Source organism: Calliphora vicina, chromosome 3 (assembly GCF_958450345.1).
Source record: "Calliphora vicina chromosome 3, idCalVici1.1, whole genome shotgun sequence".
Lineage (NCBI taxonomy): Eukaryota > Metazoa > Arthropoda > Insecta > Diptera > Calliphoridae > Calliphora > Calliphora vicina.
In genome coordinates, this window is record NC_088782.1 from 71,500,161 (window position 1) to 71,524,453 (window position 24,293).

The window sequence follows — 24,293 nt, forward strand, 5'->3', positions numbered from 1 at the left end:
TCGAAGTTTAAAAAAATACAATGACTTTGTTAACATTTTAATTATTTGCAGAAAGTTAAGAAAAAAAGTTTACAAAAATTTTTGGATAAACAAAAAATCATATTTTATTAAACAAAAAAAAAATATTTACTTAAATATAATCACATTAATTTATAAGTATTGTATTTACAAGAAAAAAAAAAGATGATAAACAAACAATTTAAGAACAAAACTAATAAAATATACTTAATTATTTAAAAACAAACAAAAAAAACGTTCAAGTAGTATCACAATTATTAAAAAAAAATTAAGAAAAATCCCACAACGCGGAAAAATATTGAAAATAGTTATTATTTTATATACAAAAATTGTTTATCTGCTACGTCCTTTACAATTTCCTAACTAAGATATTTAGCTTAAACTTATTGACCCGTTTGGAATGTTTTGTGTGTGAATTTAATATTAAATTAGTTAATGAAATATCTAACTAAGCTTTTGGCTTACTAGCTTATACATACTTCGTTCCATACATCTTAAGAGGGAACAGTTTTCCTGTATTTAATAACTAATACTTCTACTACTACGACTACAATTTATTTATCAGCAGCCACCAATTCAGTTTGGCCTTGTTGAGAGGGTAGCTCGGTAATGTCGTCATTTTCAGAGATCAAAGACACCCAGTAGCGCAACTTTTTGCTGCGCAAATAGCTGCCAGAATTGTCAAAAACCACAGTCTGGAAAAATAATGAAACATAAATAATTAATTTTATTCAAAAGTTAGGAAAACTAATGTAGCTACTTACATTTTGTGTTGGGGCGAGTGAAAAAGAAGCCTACTTCATCCATTTCATTAGAGGAAACAGTGCCCAAAAGTACCTCACTTTGTTTTTCTCCCGTAATCTTATCCACACTATAGATACCAAATTTGATGTCATAATCGATGGTGCGGAATTCCCAAGATAAAATCTGATCTTCCTCACCGGGCTTCTTTTCACCCACATCGAATTCAAGTTTCAATTTATGACCCTTGTTAACCACTGTCTCTATAAAGTTTTTATCGCTATCGAATTCGTCCTTCTGTTCTAAATACAAATCCTTGGGAATTTTGCCAGCCCAAACAATCTAATTAAAAAATTAAAATGAAATTAATGATTATTTCGTTTAAATAAAAAGTGTAATTAAATTTCATTAATTTACCATGTCACTACATCTTTCATCGCCATTTTGCACATAATTGCCTCCGAAACATTTGGGAAAAATATTGGGATCAACATGACTAAATAAACCATCCTTCCATTTATCACTGCCAGACTTGTAAATATTGATTTTGCTCATGGTGTATTCATCCAAAAATTTTTTGATGAAATTGAAACCAACCGAAAACAACTTTGGGGCTAAAAAGAAAACAGTTTATTTAGATAGGAATTTAATTGCTTTCTATTATAATTTCTTCTCTCACCATTGACTATATAACACATTTTCAAAATTTCTGGATAATTTTGTTCATATTGTTTAATCATGGATATAATCAATTCGGTAGCTGGACGCCAGGCATATTGTTTCAAATTAAAATCAGCCACATCAAAGTACACAACTAATTGGCGTGACTTGGGTCCATGAATTTTACTTTGTTCGTAACCGGCCTTCATAAAACGCTCCAGCAGCATGACCACATAACGTTGAAAATCAAAGCGGGTGACACAGTGTAACATGCCATAAATGTCCAAATTGTAAAAAGGACAAACAATAACTATGTTTAATTAAAAAAAGACATTAAAAACAATTAATTTCAAAACTAACTTAATTTTAAAAATTTATAACAACTTACTGGGTGAACCTTCATTATCGTAACCCACCATACCATAGGGTAAATAGTCCTTTAAGGCCTTGGGAGCTTCCCACTTTTCTAAACTGTCTACATTCCACATGGCACGAACTTTAAGACTCTACAAGTCAATCAAATTAATATCTTGACGAAATGTTATTAAACGTTTGTTACTTACAGCACGTAACATTTTCTCAGCATTTTCTGGATTCCATTTTCTAGCTCTAAGCCAACGCATCAAGAAGTAGTCATCGTGGGTTTCATTTAACACATCCTTGACGTTAGAACGAAACTGAAAATAGGAAATAGGAAGAACTTAAATAAGAGTTATGAACATAGTTTATTTTGTATAAAATGCACAGTGGGGCAAAATCAAAATATTTTGGAAATAAATCTGTCATTTCTAACTGGCTGATCCGATTTGCATGATATTTAACACAGGCGTAGCAGAGGATTATTCGAGTTAACTATTTTACGAAGGACCCTAAACACCCTCAGGAGCGGCGCTGTGCACCTCAGATATAGGCATTTGAAAATTAAAATTTCAAAATTTCACCATCTTGGTTCAGTTTTTTCATAATATTGGAGACTAAGTATGACCTATTTCATTCTGTTAGTTAAACAATAACAAGGTTTCAAAGCAATCTCTTTCACAAGTCCAAAAAAAATCGATTTTTAATATGAAAATTGAGAAAATTTTGAATTTTCGTATTTTTTGGCTTAAAAACTGTTAATACTCTTTGCATCCTAGAAAAAAGTTTCTTATGGAACTTATAAAGCTTTTATATTTTTTGGAAGGCATCTCAACAAGGATAGCTTCTAAATAGAAAACGCCTAAATTATATTAATAGAAGTTTGCCCTTTCGAATGTAACTTATTTTTGATCGAAATTTAGAGTTTGGGCAAATGTTTCACGATGTTTGTATGAAAACTATTCATACAATTTTTTTCGACTTTATGGGCGAAATTCCAAAAAAAATGCGAAAATTGGAATATTTTGATTGTTTTTAGGAATTACGGGAAATGCTTTTTCTAAATCATATGTATGGCCTACCTACGAAAAAAATTTAATTGCGATATGTTAACGAACAAACCTTTTATTGAATATTTTATATTTATGTAGATAGGTATATTCCAAAAATGTGTATCTAAATAATCAGTAATTTTTAAATATCGAAGTCAATTAATAAAGTAATTATCGATCAATTCAATAGTTTTTGCGCTGACATAAAAAATTTGAAAATTACACTTAAGTGTTTTGTCAAAAGTCCACTGATATTATTCATATATTATTAACGCATTTCGCTTCGCTGTTCGATTTTTTCGAACAATAAAAATCAAATGTTTCAAAAAAAAAATGTGAAAAAAGTGAATTTCAGGAAAATTTTGATATTGTTAATGGGTCGATTATGGATGGCATCCGAACTTCAGTTGCGTAAATGGTATTACAGATGGCATCATTTTCTGTTGCCAAATGGCAACCAGAAATTTGTGGTTGCCCTCTGGCAACGCAACTGAAGTTCGTTTGCCGTCCATAATCGAAACATATGTAAGTCTCATCCTTAAGCTAATAAAAAAATATAGATTTTTGCAATCAGTGGGTCCTAATTACCATAATTTTTCTTTTCAACAAAATAAATAAAAATTTAATCTCGGAGCGAAATGGGTTAACAAATTTCTAGTTTTAGAATCTAAAATTTAGATATACATATTTTATTAAATTATTCGAATAATAGTTTTTACTCGTTATTTGTTCAAATAATCGAGGAAATTTTAAAAATTTCCTTAAATTGTGAAATCAGTTTGACCCCCAGCATGGCTTAACAAGAGCTCCAATTAAGAATTTTTGCACTAGATGGATCTGTTCTTGAATCAATCATTATGAACTTGATTTAAGAAAATCCGCATTTACCGTACTTCTGACACCGCTATAGATTGATTATAGTTTTTGAGTGTAGGGTCAGAAATGAATATTGTAGAAATAATAAACGGAATGAATAACTTATATATAACCTTATTGCAGTCATACGATTTACGTTAAATTTCTAGTAACAAACATACCATGCAGGTTTGACTGCTCTAATTATATCCATTTTGCACGTACGTAAATGTTTATTTGATAGAGGTAAGTGATCTTACATGAAACGATCTTAAAATGTCTAACTATTTGGTTTCCAAGGTCATTGGAAATATAATTGTAAATAATTGTATAACTTGACAACCACCTGGAGACATCCACAGTCAAAGCTGAGATGATTTAAAAACGCGTGCGACCATAGGGGACTGTGATCTAATATGACCACCCACTCCAAAGTTGGTCCCTTCAATTACAAATTAAAAAAAGTAAATTACAAAAGAACAGTAATGATCAGATTGCTAAACGTGTTTATATTAAAATTGTGCTTTCAATTATACAGAAAAATTAGTACATGATTCATTTTAAGGGTCAATATTACCCCCATTAACACGAAGCCTGGTTATGCGTTAACTAACCGTTGGTTAAAATTATTTTTGTATGAAAACTGTCAGTATAACTATTAGTTAACACATAACCAGACTTCGTGTTACTAGGGGTTCGCTGTATTTCTAATAAAAATTAAAAAATCACAAAATATATTATTTACTAAATATATTATTTATAAATAATAATACATTGCTCAGTTAATGCAATATTGTTGCAACTCAAAATTTTAAATTTTTGAAGAGTTATTTAAGACATCGTATGATGTGGTAGCATATAGTTTCGAAAGTAATTAAAAAACACATCCAACTTTAATCGCACTATTCGAAATTATGGTATGTTTCGGATATTCTCATTGTAGCTGATGTAAATAGCAAATTGTTGATTCATTGAATATATTTAAGCAGTCCGTTAATACAGTTTCTAATTTCAATAATATGTATTTAATTGTAATTTTAAATAAAATGTTTAAAAACGTGAGACAAATGCAATTATCAATTATCTACAAGTACATACATTGAATATTTAACTAGCGTTGTTAAATAATATTACCTTTAGTACATACATATGTGATTAAGGAAGGTAATTATAATTAAATTATTTTTAACATTAAATCATCCAGCTTTTGTATAATTAATTGAAGCGCAATAAAACATGTACATATATTTTTATTATTCAAAACCAGGTCCTTCACATTTAACTTAATTTAAATGTTGATTGATAAGTGCTAATGAATCAGGATTATAAATAAAAACCTATAACTATAAAATTTCCGCTTTCCAAATATGTTTTAACTACTCGAGTTCAATAAACGTGTTACAACTAAAATGGGGTTTAACCCTGAAAAAAAACAAACTTTAGCGCAATATTAATGTTTGTTGCGAACAAAACTTTGCTCAAAAAAGACATGACGAATGTCAATATACTTACTCGTATTTGTACTTAATGCAGATATTAAAAATAATTAATTCTTGTTATTTTAATTCTAGAAGTGTAAAAGTTAAAGGGTGTTTGCTGTCATACGTAAGTTTCTGATAAATGACTCCAGTCTACTTAATTTGGTAGAGAATATTTAGGACTTCACTATTTTGATTTGAACCGGTTAAAAAATAGCGGTAGTAGAGCTGAAATTATATTTCAGAAACGGTAGACAAACTTGCATTTCGAATAAAGAATCATGGTAAGTTAATTTTCATTTAAACAAAATGTATTCACGGTCATTTAAATTCATTTAGCTGATAAAATTTCTAAAACTAATCGATTTTAATTTAAAACAATTAACAATAAATAATTTTTCATATCCGCGATAAAAAAAACATATTTTTTTTTATTGGCGCTTTCCAATAATTGTAATTAGAATATTTATTTCGATTTTAATTATTTTAACATCAATTGCAATTTTACAAAATAGTTTAGGTATTCACACGGTCTCCCATTAGTCATATTGTCATAATGTCCTAATATATTATAATAGTTGTTGTTGTGTTTTAAACAAAAAAAAAATAACATATGTAGTTCAAATAGTCTTATTAGTTTAGAAATTTTTTGTTTGAAACACAATAAAAATTTGATTAAACTATCGTAATATATTAGGACATTATGACCAAATAGTAGACCGTGTGAATACCCCTAATATATAATATAAGACATTTCCTCATATTATAAAAGGAGTTTGTTTAGAAAATTTGCATACGATGGTCAGATGTTGCCATCTGGTAACTAGAATTGTGTCGTTAATTGACACAATCTGTCTACTGCAGTGCACAGTGGTTTAGAAACTTTTTTTGTTGGAAATAATTCGGTATCTCGCGAACTATTAGACCAGTGCTCATTATATGAAAAAACGTACAAATTTGTCAAAGCGGGCAAGGTTTGTGGAACTTCTGAGGAGTAAATAAAGGCTTTTTATATAAGTATTTGATATTGTTGAAAACCTTAGGACTTGAGGATTGAAATTTTAGTAAAATTAAATAATTTTATAAAATTTTGAAAAAATTACAATGTGGTGATTTTCCACGAATAAAAATATAAAATTTGACTTAATGTAAAATTTTAAAAGTTAAAGATATCATAACAAAATTTGGAACCAATATAGACTCAAATGTCCTTAAATTAATGGCATTAGAATTTTTGACATTTTTTATTTTCAAATACCGAAATTCCTAAAACGGGGAAAATGTGTTCCAAAAACTGAGTTTTTTTAGAAAAGTGCCTACTGTGACGTTATTTACCGTGTGATAGTAAAGACACTTAGTGACTATTTAAGAAACATATGGGGTTATACAAATATAGAGCTTTTTCGTGGATCCGTGCTTTGCCTTTTTGGAATTTTTTACTCAAACGGAATTTTTTTTTTTAAATTGGCCAAGTTTGGATAGGTCTAGGGGGTGATATGTCCGCTTTAGTGAGCCAAATTTTTCTTAACACGTTTTTGCATTAAGTTGTCTTTCCGAATCACATAAAAATTCTATATAGTCCCGAAGAAAATTTTTTTCTAAAAAAGAAAAAAATATTTGGACTTTTTTGGGAAAAAACGTAAAAAATACGGCCCTTTTTACAAGTTCCGACTTTGGATGCGTATTACTTTTTATAAGGACGAGATAACTGCTAGCAAGAATTTTACCGCCAATATATCTGATTTTGTAAAAAAAAATTCCGAAAAAATAGGCCCGCCATATCTAAAAAACGATAAAAAGATCGAGCAAAATTAAAAAAAAAATCAATAAACCTGAATATCTCTTCAACTAATAGATATAAGCTACACATGTAACCTAATTTTTTGTAGATCTTCTCAAGAACTATTTACATTTAAAATTCGCATTATAAATGGATTTTTGACGATTTTTTAAAAAAAAATTGAGAGCCGAAGTGATCAACTTTTAGGGGCTACGCACTGGCCCCAATCAGCTCGATCCATGTGAATCTCCAATAGTTTCCGAGATACCGAATTATTTCCACTGTAGAAGGAGAGATATTGGTGAAATCACCACTCATCCATTACCACATGGTTGTTTTGGAGAAAGTTCTGCACAGGATTAAGCACTCTTCTTACTGACTGGCCTAGATTGAAATAGTATTAGAGTGGTCACTACCAAATGATAACTTCTGCTTCATCAGAGGAATAAATTGGATTGATGGTGGTTCTTTAATTTCTTTTCGTTTAGACACATTCTCTAAACTTTTTGTTTTTATAGTTGAATGGATCCACAATGGAAACTAGAGTTTATTAAAACTATACACATTAATATCAATGAATATAAATAAAAAAAGCAATAAGCACGACATTTATTGATTTCAGAATTCAATGGACCGTAAACCGAATATAATTTGTGAAGTTTTCGGCTTTAAAGCATTAAAATTCTCGGTTTCGGTTTTAAGGGAACTCGAAACTTTAGTTAGTAAAACAAATTAATGTGAATATACTAGATACAATTCAGCAGGTTCCTTAGTTTGACGGGAAACTGAAACTGAATGATTCCTCCTTTAAGATGGGTTTTAGTTACCTAATTTTCAAAACGATTTTTAAACATTTAACTCAAATAGCTTAAGTTTTATTTATTTAATTGTGTTTCACGGAAATGGTGTTTTTATAAATAAACCTGTTTCAAACTAAAACAATTTTATTTATTCAAGCACGAATGTCTGTCTATCCGTCCGTCCCGTTCGTTTGTATTCTACATTTAATTTTATTATTTATTTTTTTTTATAAGAACTGAATAGTAGAAGTAGAATTTTATTATACAATAATGTGAGTAGTATTTAAGACAATAATAAAATATACTTATTTTTTCTATAAACCGGTTAAATGTCTTGTTAAAGCATTGTTAATAAAAACAATTTTAGAAAAGGCATACTATTTTTTAGTCTATTAAACTCAAGATATGGTTTAAAGTTCAAGGTATTAATCTGAATCACAATGTATTCGAATAACCACAACAACACTATACAACTATTCTATTTAGGAATGCAAAACGGTTTAGAAATTCAATACTTACTAACTACAAATGTACATATGTTCTTATATTGGTGAATATTGGGTTTTGAACTTGAAACAACGTAACGGAAATGTTGGTGCAATTAAACTTAAAAATAAACTCAAAACTGACTAAGGAGTTCATGTGTGAGTCTTTAAATAGATTAGTGTGTGTATGTGTTTAAATTAGACTTTTTAATTACAATTTTTATTAAAAATTAAATTTTATTGTTAATTTTATTTTAGTCTTATTAAAGTGATATCAAAATTTAATATTACAAGTCATTGCACGTTTGTTGCCTCTTCTTTTTAGTACAAATCACTCATGTGAAAAATTTTTAATGGAGTCAAAATCAAAAACGAATTCGTAAAATTAAAAAAAATATTAAATTTAATACATACATTAATAAATTTGTATTTAGTAGTTTACGGAAGTTATTTTTTTTTTGTTTATTATTTATCAAGTGTAATGTTTTTAAGCAGCGTTAAGATTTATTTTAACGTTGGCAATAGTGTTGATCGACAAAATAGCACCGTATTAATGTTATTGTCAGCCAGGTTTTACACATTCTGCTCAAAATACACTGTCGCACAAAATAATAGACTAAAAAACTTTTAAAACCGCGGTTTCGGTTTTAAAAAAATTAAAACCATGGGTTTGGTTTTGGGATAATTTGTGTTTGACAGCCATTTATAGCAAACTACCTTGTGACTCGAGGAGAAATTGGAAAAAAGTGAATTTCATCTGCTCATAAAGTATTATTTTTTGCGGAAAAAACAATATTCAAATAAAGGCCAATCTTGATAAAAACTATGGGAATCCTGCACCATTAATTTCAATGGTAAAAAAGTGGTTTACCGAATTTCATTGTGGCCGTACAAGCACGGAAAATGCTGAACATTCTGGACGCCCAGTTTGGGTCTCCACACCCGAAACAATTGTACCGATCGATCGGTAATTGAAAGTACAAGAGATTGTGGAAGCCATAGACATCTCACATGGCTCAGTGATTTCAATTTTGAATGAAAAAGCTTTTAGCGAGATGGCTGCCGAGTTTGCTAACAACGGGGTGAACAAAATGGAATACACATGTGTTTTCCATGTAAAAAATCCATAAATTAGGTTACACAATGCTCCCTCTTCCACAATATTCTCTGGGCTTAGCCCAGCGTAGATAGGGGAGGGCTGGTGTAGTCAAAACCCCCCAGACTCGCATCTGCCCACACCAGATATTTTTTCTTTATTTTAATTGCTGCCTTATTTTTTATATTTTTTGTAAGTGTATTAATATTTTTCGCATTTCTTTAAATGTATACTTTGCATAGATTGCGAAATTTTAACAATATGTAAGATAGCTGAAGAGGAAAGTGTGATTTTCTTTATGGGAAGGGGTTTACTTGGCCACCCCAGAATAATAGTTCAGCTACGCTTATGGTGATAGTGACTATTTCTAGTTTCCAAATCTGAACAAATGTATCGGCGGAAAGAGATTTGATTCACAAAAAATCCAAATCTTATTTTTTGGAAAGGTTAAAAAAAGATACAAAGTGCATAGAGCTCAAAGGAGACTATGTCGAAAAATAAAATATTTTTTTTCAAAAATCCTGTGTTTCATCCAAAAAGGCACAGACTTTTTGACCCACACACAGTGGAAAATTTTGCTCTTTTTCGGATCTAAGATCTGTAACTTTTGAATGGATGAGTATTTCTGTAAAATTTTTTCTCTGTGAGACTTTAAGCTTTAATTTGTATTTTTGAACATAAAAAGCGAATCATTATAAAAAAAGTTATGAACGTTTAAAAATACATTTTTTATTTTTTTTTTAAATTTTGTATAAAATTGAGATGTTAAGACAAGTAAAAGAGGTGTTTTTATGTATTTTCTCATTAGATTTATAGGTCTCGCTCAATGCATTAGAAATTGTGTCTAAAAATTTCAGAAACACCCTCAAATTCAGAATTTATTCTAAAAACCCGTTATCAGTGATGTACGTCAACTCAGTCACTTTTTGCTTATTTTGATATGAAAGCTTATACAAATTTATATCAATGTATAAAGAAAATTTAGTTCTTAACAAAACACGGTTTTAATTTTTCAAATCGGGTGAAAATTATTCAACTTTTCATTAATACCTCTTTTAGTATTTTCTCCCCCAGTGCATATGAATAAAAAAAAACAAAAAACTATAAAAAAATATTTGTACAGTTTTTAATTTTTAATGTAAATTTGTTAACAATATTTTTTTTAACTTTTTCAAATATAAACCGATTTCTGCAAGTGATGTCTCGTTTATTTCTACATAAAATTGTCTTTAAGACACTGTGCAAAAAAAAATAGGTTTTCACAGAAAAAAATCAAATTACTATTGTTGAATTTGAAAAATTACGAAAAAAATAAAACAATATGCGAAACTTTTAAAAAAAAAACTTACATAATTTCTTGGAATGTGCATTTTATGCATATATTTTATGAAAGCTCTCCATAATTGTTTAAATTATATTCTTGTTTAATAAGAAATGCAAAACTGACAAAATAAAAAGCTCATTAAATTTACATTTTTTTTGTTTCTGAGTTGCTCAACATTTTTGCATGCCATTTGTCTATAGGCACGAAAAGGCAGCTAGTTTTGATATATCTTTTAGATAATAAGTTAAGCTTTAATTCTATGTTAAAACTAGATCGGCGGCAAACGGCGCCAACAGCTAAAAACCTAGTCAAAGTTGCGTAGGTAAGCCAAAAAGCCTTATATATTTCAAATGAATAAATTTCTAATCTGCTAACAGCATATACAAAACTCATAACCAAAATCGAATCTGGACAAGATGGCCTTTCCAACAAGGTATTCCAATCTTAAAAAAAATAATTATAAATATTTTAAAATACGCTCTTCAATATTGTATAATTTTAACTCCCCAAATCTTTAAAGTCGAAAGTAGTGTGTTCTGTCGCCATTTTCGAATACTTCTGTTGACATAATAGCTATTATTTCTGCAAATAATTATTGTTTTATGGATAATTTCAAACATTTGCAAAAAATAAATATGATATGCATTCACTTTATATTATCCACTGTGCCACGCTCGTATAAATATAAATTTGCAATTTTATCTATTTTTTATTAATTGTTTAAAAATTTTTCATAAATTGTGTCCGATATTGAGAAAAAACTGGCCAAGGTATGAAGACATTTTGAAATTTAAATTTTGTTATTATTATAGATTATAGAGACCCCACAGCTCCGCTCTTGAGGAGTGTGTTATGTCAGTTGTCTCAAATACAATTTGGAAACATTTATGTGAACTTTCATGTGAATCGGTTTCTACCCCTCCGTGTTGGATTTTGAAACCAGCGTTAAATATTCCTTCTTTCCTACTATTAAACCACACATTTATAATGTAAAATAATTTTTTGAATCAATGTAACATTATAAAACTTGTTTTATGGTTGTTTTATCATTGTTATGAAACAATCAATTAAATATGCGATCATATTTCACTCCCAGTTACCGGAAGTCAAATGTAGAATTTGACATGATTTTCAAAAATTGGTAATGTGAGAAATATGGCCTGAAATATGAACCATATTTTATGAATCGTCTTCATTTTTCAACCATTCTAATGAACAGTTTTTATTATGATAAATGTTAATAAGTTTTAAAAAATGAAAAGAAACATATGATTTAAATTAATAAATAAATAAATTAAATTATTTAAAATTGTATAACCGTAAATTTATTAAAAAAAAAATAATTTAGAAACCAGTTAATTCGTTTACAAATTTCCATAAATATATCATAATAAACAAGTCTAAAGTTCAATACACAATTCAAATTAAGTATATAAATATATGTATGTAAATAAATCATGCAAAACCGTTAAGTCTTTAATGAGAGAATCCATTATTTCGACCGCAACTGTATACAGATACACTTATGTATATGTAAGTATGTAGTCAGCAACTTGTATTGGACAAGTTAAGTGTGCGATTGTCTGACTCTAAATTTTGAAGTTTTAAAAAATCTTTGAAAAGACCTCGATATTGAAAAAATAAAAACCAAATTAAACACAATGTCTTGAATGTTTTTAATTATGTTTGATTATAAATATAAAAAAAACATCTAGATAAAACCTTTCAATGTGAGAATTTTTTGCTCAAGAAATAACAAAAAACAAAACTTCAAGAAATGTGTGTCACTTAAGTAAAGATTTAAAAACCCTGTACTAAATATAAAAAACTAGGTAAAACATTAAATACCAAAACAAAAAAACGAGCGGAAAATCTAGAATAATACAAGGTCATTGTACTCTAAACAAAAAAATAAGCATTGTTAAGCATTTATTTTAACTAAAATTGCAATAAATGTTTTCATAATAATGTTTTTTTTTTGCTGTGTTTTTTATTTCCATGTATATATTTCTTATTTTGTATCTAAAAGATACTTGGCTGTAAGTACATGCAGCAAAAAGTTATATCTTTTAATGTAAAGAGCTTTTAAAGAATTAACTGTTTTTTGGATTTGCATTTTCTAAAAGTTACGCTTCTTCCTAGACAGGTTCTATTTTGCAAACTATTCTTTATACTTTTGACAAAGGTTCAGTTATTCTCAGATATATGGCTTTGAACATAGATAATTATGCATAGAGACGAGACACTCCGATTTATCAAACAAAAATTCAACAAATCATATGTCTGATAGAACAACAAAATACATTGACTAACATGTATTTTGTTGTTGTCAGAGATAGGTTTTTGACAACAGACTTAGGTTTTTGACAATTGCGTCTCGTCTCTTATGTTACCCTATGGCTTTGAATATTGCACCCCAAGAATTGACATTTATGCTATTTAAAAGACAATCCCCCATATTTAAAAACTGCTTTTTGATAGATATGGTCCAATGCCGTCAAAATTCAAAACTTAAACTCGAAAACACTTCTTCTTTGCGCATGTCAAATTGGACTAAGGGTTTGAAGTTACTGACTATTTCCCTCTTTTCTGTTGATCAGAAATATTTGGAATTGAAAATCGGTCCAACCAAAACTAATTTTTTGGAAAGTTTTGAATCGTTAAAATGTTTGGGATCGAAATACATTTAAATGCATGAATCTAGCAAATTGAAATGTACACTGATATTTTCTATATTTTCTGATAATACATATAAAATTAACCAATTGGGGTGAAGTAGATAAATGTTTTACACAAAAAATGCACAAAAATCGTGGCACAGACAATCTGAATTGTTAATATTCAGTCAAAAAGCCAATTATTTGATAAACACTTTAACCAGGCCTGGATCCGGATAAATTAAAATTAATTTTACATTTTTATTTTTTTTCGGTTTAGGAGGGTAATTTCCTTTTTTCACCCTCTGGATCCGCGCCTGACTTAAACTACATACCTATAATATATCTGAGGTAAATTTTATTAAAATCGGAAACGACAACTCCGATAATAGCTAATTTCTGTCCGTTTTGTATGGATCCTCCCGTATGTTATTTACAGCCAACAAATTAGTAAAAATTTCATATTGTTTGTTTTTACGCTTAAGTTGTCAAATATTTGAACAATGTGAACGTACCTTTATTTTGTTTTGAATTTTTTGGCATAAATATTTAAAACTTTTTTTTTAGTTTGTTATTTAAAATTATTTATTCAATTGTACTCGTATTATACAAGATAGCTAGTGAGACAAATAGACGCTTTCATGTATAATTTATAAGACATTTTGTTTTTCTTTTTCAAAATTTGTTTGAAGGAAACGAAGAAGATGTCAGTGAAAGTTAATTTAAAATTGAATTAATTATTTCGCAATATGTATTTGATTGATTTGAATTGAAATTATATACACAGTTTTTTGTTGTTGTATTTTTGGCATTAGGCAAAGGGCGGCAAATGACTTTTACACATTTGATTAAAGAGAAATATACAACATAAATGTGTAAAAGCTGGTTCCTAGGAAATTGGCATAATAGTTAATGATTCGCTTAAATTTCTTTAAAATATTAATATTTAAATGATTTCATGTTTTCTAATTACTTACTTAGATTGTGGTATCGTTTATTATTATATGCATGTTTCTATCTTGTGGTTAATTTCATAATACATTTGGTTAGCTTAGTTAGTGTGCAAATGTGCTAAGTCCCTTTTAACAAATTTTACGGGAGACATGAAAATCCTTGGTTTTAAATATTTTTGAAATCTGTCAATGCAGTTCTATTAACCCCTGTCTATACTTGACAAATATTTATCATAACCAGGGCAACCAAAAATATGCTCTAAAAAAAGTGTTTTATGCGCATAAAATATGCACTTAAAAATGAAAAATATGCTGTTGAAATATAAAAAATATGCACTTAAAAATAGTTGGCTATTGTTTGATTTCAATGTTTTATTAAAAATAATATAAGTAAATAAAAATTTGTTTAGTAATTACATAGTTGCATAATATTGTAGGGAGAGGATATTAAGAATTTCTCGAAATGTTTCTATTATACATAATGCTTTAAAATCTTTATAATTTGAATTATGTTTCAAAATCGCTATAGAGAGCGTTTGTAATTGTTTGGTAAAAACTTGCAGTGGATTTTGGAGCACTTGTCATATATGAAGATTAACATCTAAATTTGACTTCCAAAATTTAAACAGAATTATCTAAAAGCCTTACAATAGTGAAATGATTTGTTTTCTTTAAAACTGCTTAAAAATAAATTTTTATTATTGGAACTCAAAATATTTAATTCAAATATATGGAAACTAAGATCCCTTAAGTCAATGAAAATTTAATGAAGATAAGTCGGTTATGGGTACTCTATTTTTTTCTTTAAGTAGCTTAGGCGAATTATCATTGTACCTTAACAAAATTGTAAAATATAGAAATGAAAAATTACAATACAAGCAATAAAATTATATTTAGAAAACAAAATACTGGAAATAAAGAAAATATGCAACAAAAATATGCAGTTATGAGTTAAATATGCAAAAATATGCTATAAAACGCAAAATATGCAAAAATATGCAGTAAAGAACAAAATATGCAAAAATATGCACTAACAAATCGATGCCAAAATTCTTATAATTGTCTGAAACGGATAAATAACTAACTCATATATTTATACGACGCACAGCAAAAAATATGATTTTGCATATTTTTGGTTGCCCTGATCATAACAATAATAGACGTTTATTGTCAAGACAAAGTTGTCTGTGCAAAAGCAATAACAATTTTGTCATAACGAAGCAATAATACTAATAAAAGGGGACTATACCTGATAATTTTTTATCTTGACAACCATTTCGACGTTTATCATGATAAAAATTTATCAAGTATAGACAGGGGGTTACATATTTGGTTTGATTTAAAATATTATTCATTCATTTCGAATTATGGTAATAATTTCTTGAAATATCTGTTTGCTGTATTACTTGTAAATAAATCTACGTATTATTAAAAGGCATAATGTTTCGGCTTCGTCATCTTAAACATAATAAAAAAGAATTTATGTACATTCTTATTTGCAAAATTTAAATTCACACTTTATTTTAATACTTGCACGTTTTCGTTTGTCATGGAAAAAATGTTAACAAAATGGGCCATATGATTTGGCAAAACTGGTTGGGTTGTTGGCCAAAGAACATATACCCCAAAATTGGGGTCAAATTGAAGCAGGTTTTGTTTAAAATAATTCAGCTCATACGTAATTTTTTTAATAATTTCAATAAGATATGTTTGTTTTTATATAAATAGACTTGTACAATGAATATACATCAGAGATTATACAGATACGAAACAAATGACAGTTCTCAAAAAAGTAATATCGAACCGTATGGTTATTGTGATGTTGTACAACCACTTTTCAATGGTTGTTGTTTGCAGAGCTAGAGAAAAAATACTATTTTCCAAAGGAAATGAGTGTGTATTTCCAACCCACAACCATTTTGACATTTTCTTTTGTTTGTTTTCTATTGTCATATTACTGGAACCAGCTGATTCATATCTGTGTAATCTGTGATATACATCTTACATATTACACGTTAGCCCCTTTTTACTTATTGGTGATTGATATTTAACATATCTTCGTACCATTTATATAATTTCTCAAAACATAAGTAATTCTCTTCGTATTTAAATTCAACATATCGGTGCTAAGAACTTTAACTTCCTTCCTACTTATCGATGGACTGTACTTTGGATCATGGAAAACATTCACTGTCATGTCGCCTGGATATAGAAGGTTATCCAGGTAGTGTTCAAATGGTGAAATAATGGATTATGAAGATAGTCTCGCATCTTGATCCCATTGCAACTAGAGGTATACGTCAAAGGGACGTAACACCGCTAACCTCGTGGATTCTGTTATCAAAACAAATATATCATTTGTTGATAATTTCGTTCTTTTAATTAATGGCTAATTTCCGGATACTCTGAAAACGGAGATCGTTTTATTCATAGGGAGAAAAATTGCGAACTTCAGGGTCCCCAAATTATTTTGGGGGAAATATCTAATGCTGAAGGTGTATGTGAAAATATATTCCTGTCAGGCATTAAAAAGTATATGAATCAATTGAAGAGAGTAGTGGCAGGAGCCCGAAGGTTTATATCTACCTAGGCAATTAGTTAAATACTGGAAATCTATCCGTTGTATATCTACATCAAATAATATGCTCTTATGAATCAATTCAGATTGAGACTGAATGATCTACTCAATATTAGAAATTACGGACACACATATTTGATATGCAGGTATCACATAAAGAACACAAAATCTATTTACATAATGACAATTGAAACAAACTTTCAGCAAAGAAATAACTGGAAGTCCTTGAATTATATTATTGAAGCTATTTTTATGTACAATAATTAAAAAATTAAACACACGCCAAGTAAAATTTTCTTTGAGAAGTTTTGGATTAGACAGATGAAATATATAGGATATTTGAAGCGGCTGGGCTTATTTCCATGAGTACATTATACTCAAGCTATATCGCCTTATTCTTAGATAGTCAGGCTGCCTTAAATGCTTGGTAATAGAAATATTAGATCGAGGATAGACATCCATTGGCGCAGAGAACTACAACTTCTTATCGAACACATCGCGTTTTCAAACTGTACTGGTTGCTAGGTAATAATAATATTGGAGGTAATGAAACTGCTTATGAATTAGCACAACCGGAGATTTCAGACTAAATGTAGAAATCCTTGGGCAACAGAACATTGAGTAAACCTGAATTGAGGATGAATGTAGGTATTATTGAGTGATTGAATGTGAGCTGATAGTGAAAACAATTCACTTTTGTGCCAATGCCCTGCACACTCATGCATTCGGCTTAAATTATTTGGTTGTATTTTTTTAGAATCTAGAGGACTTAAAAGGCAGGGACTAGGGTTTCTAATTTTCCGGACCTTTTCCATTCCTAACAAATAATAAAAAAAATCTGTTCATTTCCGGGAATTCCCAAGGTTTTTTATAATAAATTAAGTAACGGTTTTTAAATAAGCACTTTTCGGAATAAAACTTATTAAGAAATTCCCGTGTAGGAATCGTACCATGCACCCATTGGTTATAGTAAAATTCACGAAGCTAGCAAAACTTTTCTATGACGGCTGTTAATGACAAGGAAGCTATGAAACTCTGAGGAGGCACTGTGTATCAACGATATTGGTCTTTAAACTTAAGTTGGTCGTGTCGGAGGTAAAAACTTAAATTAATGCAAACGGATTTATGAATGAAATTTAGCATAGTCAGAGCTGAGGTTGAGTTGATTTGCATTGGCACATACATATGTAGTGGTTAAATGATTTTATGTATGTAGTTTACGGTCATTTTATTGACCTACTTAAGTCTATTAACAGATCCTAATTTTTCCGGATTTTTTTAATTTTTTTTTTGAATTAACAAAAAATGTATAAGTTATTGAAAGAAAAATTATTGTTTAAAAACTTACTGAGTCAAATGTTATGTGTAGAAATTAAAAATGTATTTCCAGTTGTTTTTAAATTCACCCACTGTGTTTCGATATACAATTTAATTTTAAAAATATTATCTATTGTTTGGATTGTACACCTAGTACTAGGTGTATTCAAGTACATATAATAAACTGTAATTTAACTGTATTTTAAAAATATTTCAATAGGTACTTACAGTTGCAAGAATTTGTTTTTGACTCTCGGTAATTTCTTGTTGATGAGACATTTTTGTTTTTTTTTTATTATTTTTAGATCTTTTTAATTTATTGACTCTCAGATAATGCAATATAGGTAAATAATGATTTTATTTTATCAGCTGGCTTTCACTTTTTATTTCTGGCGTTGTGTAAGTTAGATTAAATATCTAAAATAACAAGAAAAATAAATAAAAACAAAATTTAATTTAATGAGAACTAAAAATGCACTTTTTTAATAAAAACAATTAAAGTTGTATTCTATTTTGGTCAAGTTATTTTAGATTTTTTTTTTTCAAATGTCACTTGAAAGTTTGTAGCATATGGTTGGTAGATATTTGTATTCCGATTTGTATCTATTAAATTGCGAGATGAATAAAACAAATACAAAAATACACGCAGTACAAAACAACAAAATTACGCACTTCTTTTTTTCTTAATTAACTTTCTATTTAACGCAACAATACCGACGAATTTTTATGAAATGATTTTTATTTATTTAATATATTATTATGAATTTTTGTTGTCTTTGTTTGTTTTTTATTTCTCCCTTATTATATTTAATGATGTAGTATTATTGTTATTATTAAAAAAATTGTCTCCAAAACCGAAATATATTGCATGTAAAATATTTATTTTTGTGTATTTTTCTTCTACTTTGCTTCAATTTCAATAGCACAACTCACACTTTTTGTCATGAAATGTTTAACTGTCGAATAACAATTTTATGTTAAAGCTCCACTCACTGCACGAATGAATACCACCTGTCTATTGGAGATACGAGCCAATATGTTGTTTTAACTTGCGCGTTTCCTAAACAACTGGTTGTGCCAGACTGCTCTCCACTGTTTAATAAACTCTTTGGTTGGTTGGTGGTTCATATGAATGTATGGCGCTCAGGGATGGGAAATGAATTTCTGTTCGGTATCTAAATAATCAAATACATACACAGAGAAAACTGAATTTCAATTCAAATATTTATCACATATTGAACTAGTTTCAATTATTTCATAAATGAATCAAGCATTCAGTGCTAAAAAACTAAATTTTTTTGATATTTTCTACTGAATTTTGAGTTTTGAATTTGATAATTGAATAAACAGTTTTCGTGGAAAATCTCCTGTCAAAGATCTAACTCAGTTGTCAAAAACCTAAGTGGTGAGAATATATTAGTAAATAAAACTATGTGAAAACATAGTTTTATATATACCCTTCACCAAATTATACTTCAAAATAAAAATTTTTAATATTTTTAGATAAACAAAATTTATTTTTTTTGCACTTTTTTAATTTTTTGAAAAAAAAATATTCGATTTATTTTTAAAATTGTTTTGTTTATTTTTTAAATTTAAATTTTTTTTTTTGTTTTTTCAATTTTTTTTAATATTTAGCCAAAAAAAACTTTTGTTGAAAAAAAAATCGGGTTAATAAATATTTTTTTACGATTTTGACAAATTGTATGTCCGACTTACGATGGTCTTATATACGTCGTTGCAAAGGTCTTTGAAATATCTATCATTAGATATCCATATTGTCTATATCAATGACTTAGTAATCCAGATATAGGTCAAAAATCGAGGTTTTCCTGGTTTTTTCCTCATATCTCAGCCATTTGTGGATCGATTTTGCTGATTTTAAATAGCAAACTTCTCGAAAGCATGTCTGACAGAATTATTGAAGATTTGGATATCTGGGGTCTTCAGAAAATTGATTTCAACAGAAAGAAAGACAGACAGGCGGGCATGGCTTAATCGACTTTATGTTTTTTTTCTAGTTTCCGCTATTGTTGTTTAGTTACCTAATATTCACCAAACGGGGGGTGAGAATGGCCTAGTGTACATATATATATTAAATACACGCAGTTTTTATTGTCCAACACATGTGAAATAATATGGAACTTTATTTTTTAACTACGAAATAACATAAGCAGCACTTCTTTCGCACGAAATTAAAAACAACAGCTGATCATTTGTAGCATATAAAATTATTCGCATGAAAAAACCATAATTTTTCGCAAATATGAACAGAGTACTTGGCTTATGGGTTGAATTTTAATAAAAAAGTTATTAGAAAAACATATTTCGTAATTGAAATCATATTTTAGTTTTGTTTTGTGTTTTCAATTATGAAAAATGTATTTTCAATAACTTGTTCTATTAAAGTTCAACCAATAACGAAAATTGTATACTCAATTCAAAACTCAAAATTCAGTAGAAAATATCAAAAAATTGTTGGGAAATGAACTTTTCATGGAAATGTTCTAGGACCAATCCTGTACCTATTATACACCTCTGATTTGCCCGAGTCCAAAGAATTAACCATTTCCACCTTTGCAAATTACACTGCAATTCTTAGATCTCATGTTGACTCTAATGTAGCATATAGAAACCTAGATAATTAGCTCAGACGCGTGGAGACGTGGTTGAAAAACTGGAGAATACAAGTAAATGAAATCAACAGTAAGCAACGTTTTCACTTAGGAGAGGACATTATCCACCAGTGACACTGAAAAGTGTGAACATCCAACGGTCTAATCACGTTACATACCTTGGTATTCACTTAGATATACGCATTACTTGGCATCGAAAAGTAGAAGCCAAGCTGATCCTATTCTGGCTAATCCACCATCAAGCCTTAACTGCAAAGTCATCCTGTATAAGACAGTCTTAAAACCAATTTGGACATACGGAATCCAATTATGGGGAACAGCAAGCAATACCTGTATAGGTTTCATACAGAAGGCACGTAAAATCCAAAATTCTTAAAACCATGACGGGATCTCCATTGTACATACGAAATGAGAACATCCACAGAGACTTAAATGTGCCTTTTATCAAGGATGAATTTAGAAAAAATCGTGAAGCTTATTTTTGAAAATTACATCATCATCTGAACATGCTTGCAAGCCTACTTGCCGTTACTCAAGACAGAAGAAAGCTGCGTAGAGCTGATTTACCACTCATCTAATTTGAGGCTAATTTGCCAAATATGATTCTCCACTGATAGAACAATAATTGTAAGGCCAACATTTTTTTATATTGTGCCATCGATTTTTTGATAGCTTTTGGCATGAGGAAAAAAATTTCCACTACGACATTCAGAGAAAGTCAAAGATTTTATTTACAAAAAAAAAGTAATTCTGTTACCGTAATAACGGGAAATACCGTTATCGAAATAAGTTACACCAACGTTACCTCTAAATCAAAGTTACAGAGATAATACAAATTTGCATTACCGTCACCTTTTTACCGTTTCGAATCGGTAGCCAAATCTGTAATTTATGGATAAAACGCTGAAAATTGTTTGAAAGTATCAAATCAGTAGCTGGATTAGATTACTGCTTTTGAATATGAAGTAGTATAGAATAAAAGTACGAACGTATGAACATTTCCTGCCCTGGTGGAGCTGTTTTAAATAGTACTCGTCGTACTCTATTTATGGGGTTTTGCATTTCTTGATAAGATAGATGATAAAACTGAGCATTTTGGATGCAACAGCTGATTTTTGTTTTTGTTTCTTTTTTGTTGTGTTAGTCTCCCTAGTGAGTGAATTAACAAAAATAATGTATGTGTTTATTTTTAATCAATATGAGAGTTTATTTTGAATAAATAATATAAACAAAATATGTGTTGCGGCGCTCTGTATTTTATACTCTTTTATTAGTCATACATATTTCCAAACATAGTGGTGTGATGCCAGATAATTTGACTAAATTAACGGTTTCTTTTAAACAAGTTTATATTGTCGAATAACTTTTAGAGAACCTAATCTAAAATCAAAACCTAGCTCCCGCTGAGAGACTTCTAAATACACGTTTAAGAAATTTCACTGTCCAACAAATTGAGACTTTTTGATTGGATAATTCTGAAAGTGCATGTTGAGTAGATAATTTTTGTAGAAAAAACTTATAGTCCATCTGGGGCCTATTTCACTAAACTACAATTCTACAACACAGAAAAAACTAAAATTCAAATTCAAACAAAAAATTTACAAAGTCAAACAAATTATTTACTGAAATAGGACTTATCACAGAATTTGTAAATTCAAATACTCAAATTTGTAAATTGTTTATTGAAAAAAAAAACATTTTTTTTTATTCAAATAATATGATATTAATAAAAATTAATATTTGAAAATCTACACAAATTTCAAACAAAGTTTTTGTTAAAATCAATTAAAAAAAATGAATGATTGATGAATGATGAATGACACATACCCAAACAATTTATTATTTGAACCAATACAATTTTTGTTTGAAAATGAATGGAAATTTCAAACAATTTCATTAATAAAACCAATAAATACAAATAATTAATTTTTGAATAAAATGCCATACATGTTTTTATTTGAACTAATAAAAACAATAATGAAACAAGTAAGAAAGTATGGTCGGTCAAGCCCGACCATATAATACCCTACACCAAGTAAATGAGTAAAAATATTTTTCTTTTAAAATTTCAATAATTTATATTTTTGAGTGATTTTCGGAAGTGGGCCTTATATGGGAGCTATGACCAATTATGGACCGATCACCATGAAATTAGGTCGTGTGATTTATGTCTATATTAAAGTTAACTATGTTGAATTTTGTGTGTATACCAACATTTTTAAGCGATTTATGCACGTTAAAGTGATTTTCGGAAGCGGGTCTATATGGGAGCTATGACTAATTATGGACCGATCGTAACAAAATTTGGTGACATGAATTTTGTATATATAAAACTTATTTGGAGCGAAATTTGTGTAGATACATGGATAAATTAAACGTTTATGACCGATAAAGTCCAATTTCGAGGGGACATTTGTATGGGGGCTAGGTGAAATAATGGACCGATTTCAGCCAGTTTCAATAGGCTTGGTCCTTGGGCCGAAAAAGTAATATGTACCAAATTTGATCGAAATATCTTCAAAATTGCGACCTGTACTCTGCGCACAAGGTTTACATGGACAGCCAGCCAGCCAGCCAGCCAGCCAACCAGACGGACGGACGGACGGACGGACGGACATCGTTTAATCGACTCAGAAAGTGATTCTAAGTCGATCGGTATACTTTAAGGTGGGTGTTAGACTAATATTTTTGGGCGTTACAAACATCTGCACAAACGCATAATACCCTCCCCACTATGGTGGTGTAGGGTATAATTATGGTTTAAAATCAATAAATTTTTTTAATAAAACAATTAAAATATTGTTTGATTTTTTTCTTTTTTGTAATAAAAAGTTTGATTGAGCTTTTCCTAGAAATATTCCTACTATTAATAAATATTACCATTAAAAAACTGCAATTATTTTTAAATTTTTATATAAATATTTATTTCAAAAATCAGTTATTGTTTAAATTAATGAAAACACATTAAGAAATAATACAACAGATTATTATACATTAGTAATAATTTTTTAAAATTAGATAATTATAATGATATTATTATATGTACATAATTTAAAGTAAACAAAATTATAACTATTTTACAAATTCAATTGTAAATATAATATTTTAAGTATAAACATTTTTATTATTTTTATTTTAAATTTAAAAGATCATGTTTAATTGTTGAAACTTTAGAATATTTTTTTGTAGTTTGTAGATCGTACATAAAATTATAAAATACTTCCGACTCTTCCGGATATTTTAAATTGAATACGAAAAATATTTTAAATAAAATATCTATCGCATTCAATACAGTTAAAATTGGATACTTTATGTCGTCTATATAAATGTATATCTCTACTATTTTAGAAATTTCGCCAACAATCATCAATTTCGGTTGAATATTTCTCCCTTGAAATTTAAGCAGCTTAATTTTGGTCTCCATTTCTTCTTTCGATGCAGCGATCATTGCAAAACCTTCTTGGGAGTCAGCTGTTGTAAATTTTTTTCTTATTTTTGAGCCACTT

The 24,293-nt window shown here is 28.9% G+C and overlaps 1 protein-coding gene across 1 annotated transcript; it reads right to left on the reverse strand.

Annotated features, from left to right (window-relative positions):
* Nucleotides 1-78: 78 nt before the first annotated feature.
* On the reverse strand, nucleotides 79-19,232 carry LOC135955272 (SEC14-like protein 2). Its single transcript, XM_065505609.1, has 8 exons — nucleotides 19,085-19,232; nucleotides 18,380-18,568; nucleotides 1,983-2,096; nucleotides 1,808-1,925; nucleotides 1,439-1,729; nucleotides 1,177-1,373; nucleotides 782-1,101; nucleotides 79-714 (listed from the first exon to the last, which is right to left on the reverse strand). The coding sequence occupies exons 2-8, from the start codon at nucleotides 18,428-18,430 to the stop codon at nucleotides 573-575; spliced, it is 1,233 nt and encodes a 410-aa protein (XP_065361681.1). The 5' UTR covers nucleotides 18,431-18,568; nucleotides 19,085-19,232; the 3' UTR covers nucleotides 79-572.
* Nucleotides 19,233-24,293: the final 5,061 nt, after the last annotated feature.

Coding starts and splice junctions, on each gene's coding strand:
- LOC135955272 (XM_065505609.1), bottom strand. CDS start 18,430: ATGTCTCATCAACAAGAAATTACCGAGAGTCAAAAACAAATTCTTGCA. Junction 1,730..1,807: donor CGATAATGAAGGTTCACCCA/GTAAGTTGTTAT, acceptor AATTAAACATAG/TTATTGTTTGTCCTTTTTAC. Junction 1,102..1,176: donor ATGAAAGATGTAGTGACATG/GTAAATTAATGA, acceptor TTTTTTAATTAG/ATTGTTTGGGCTGGCAAAAT.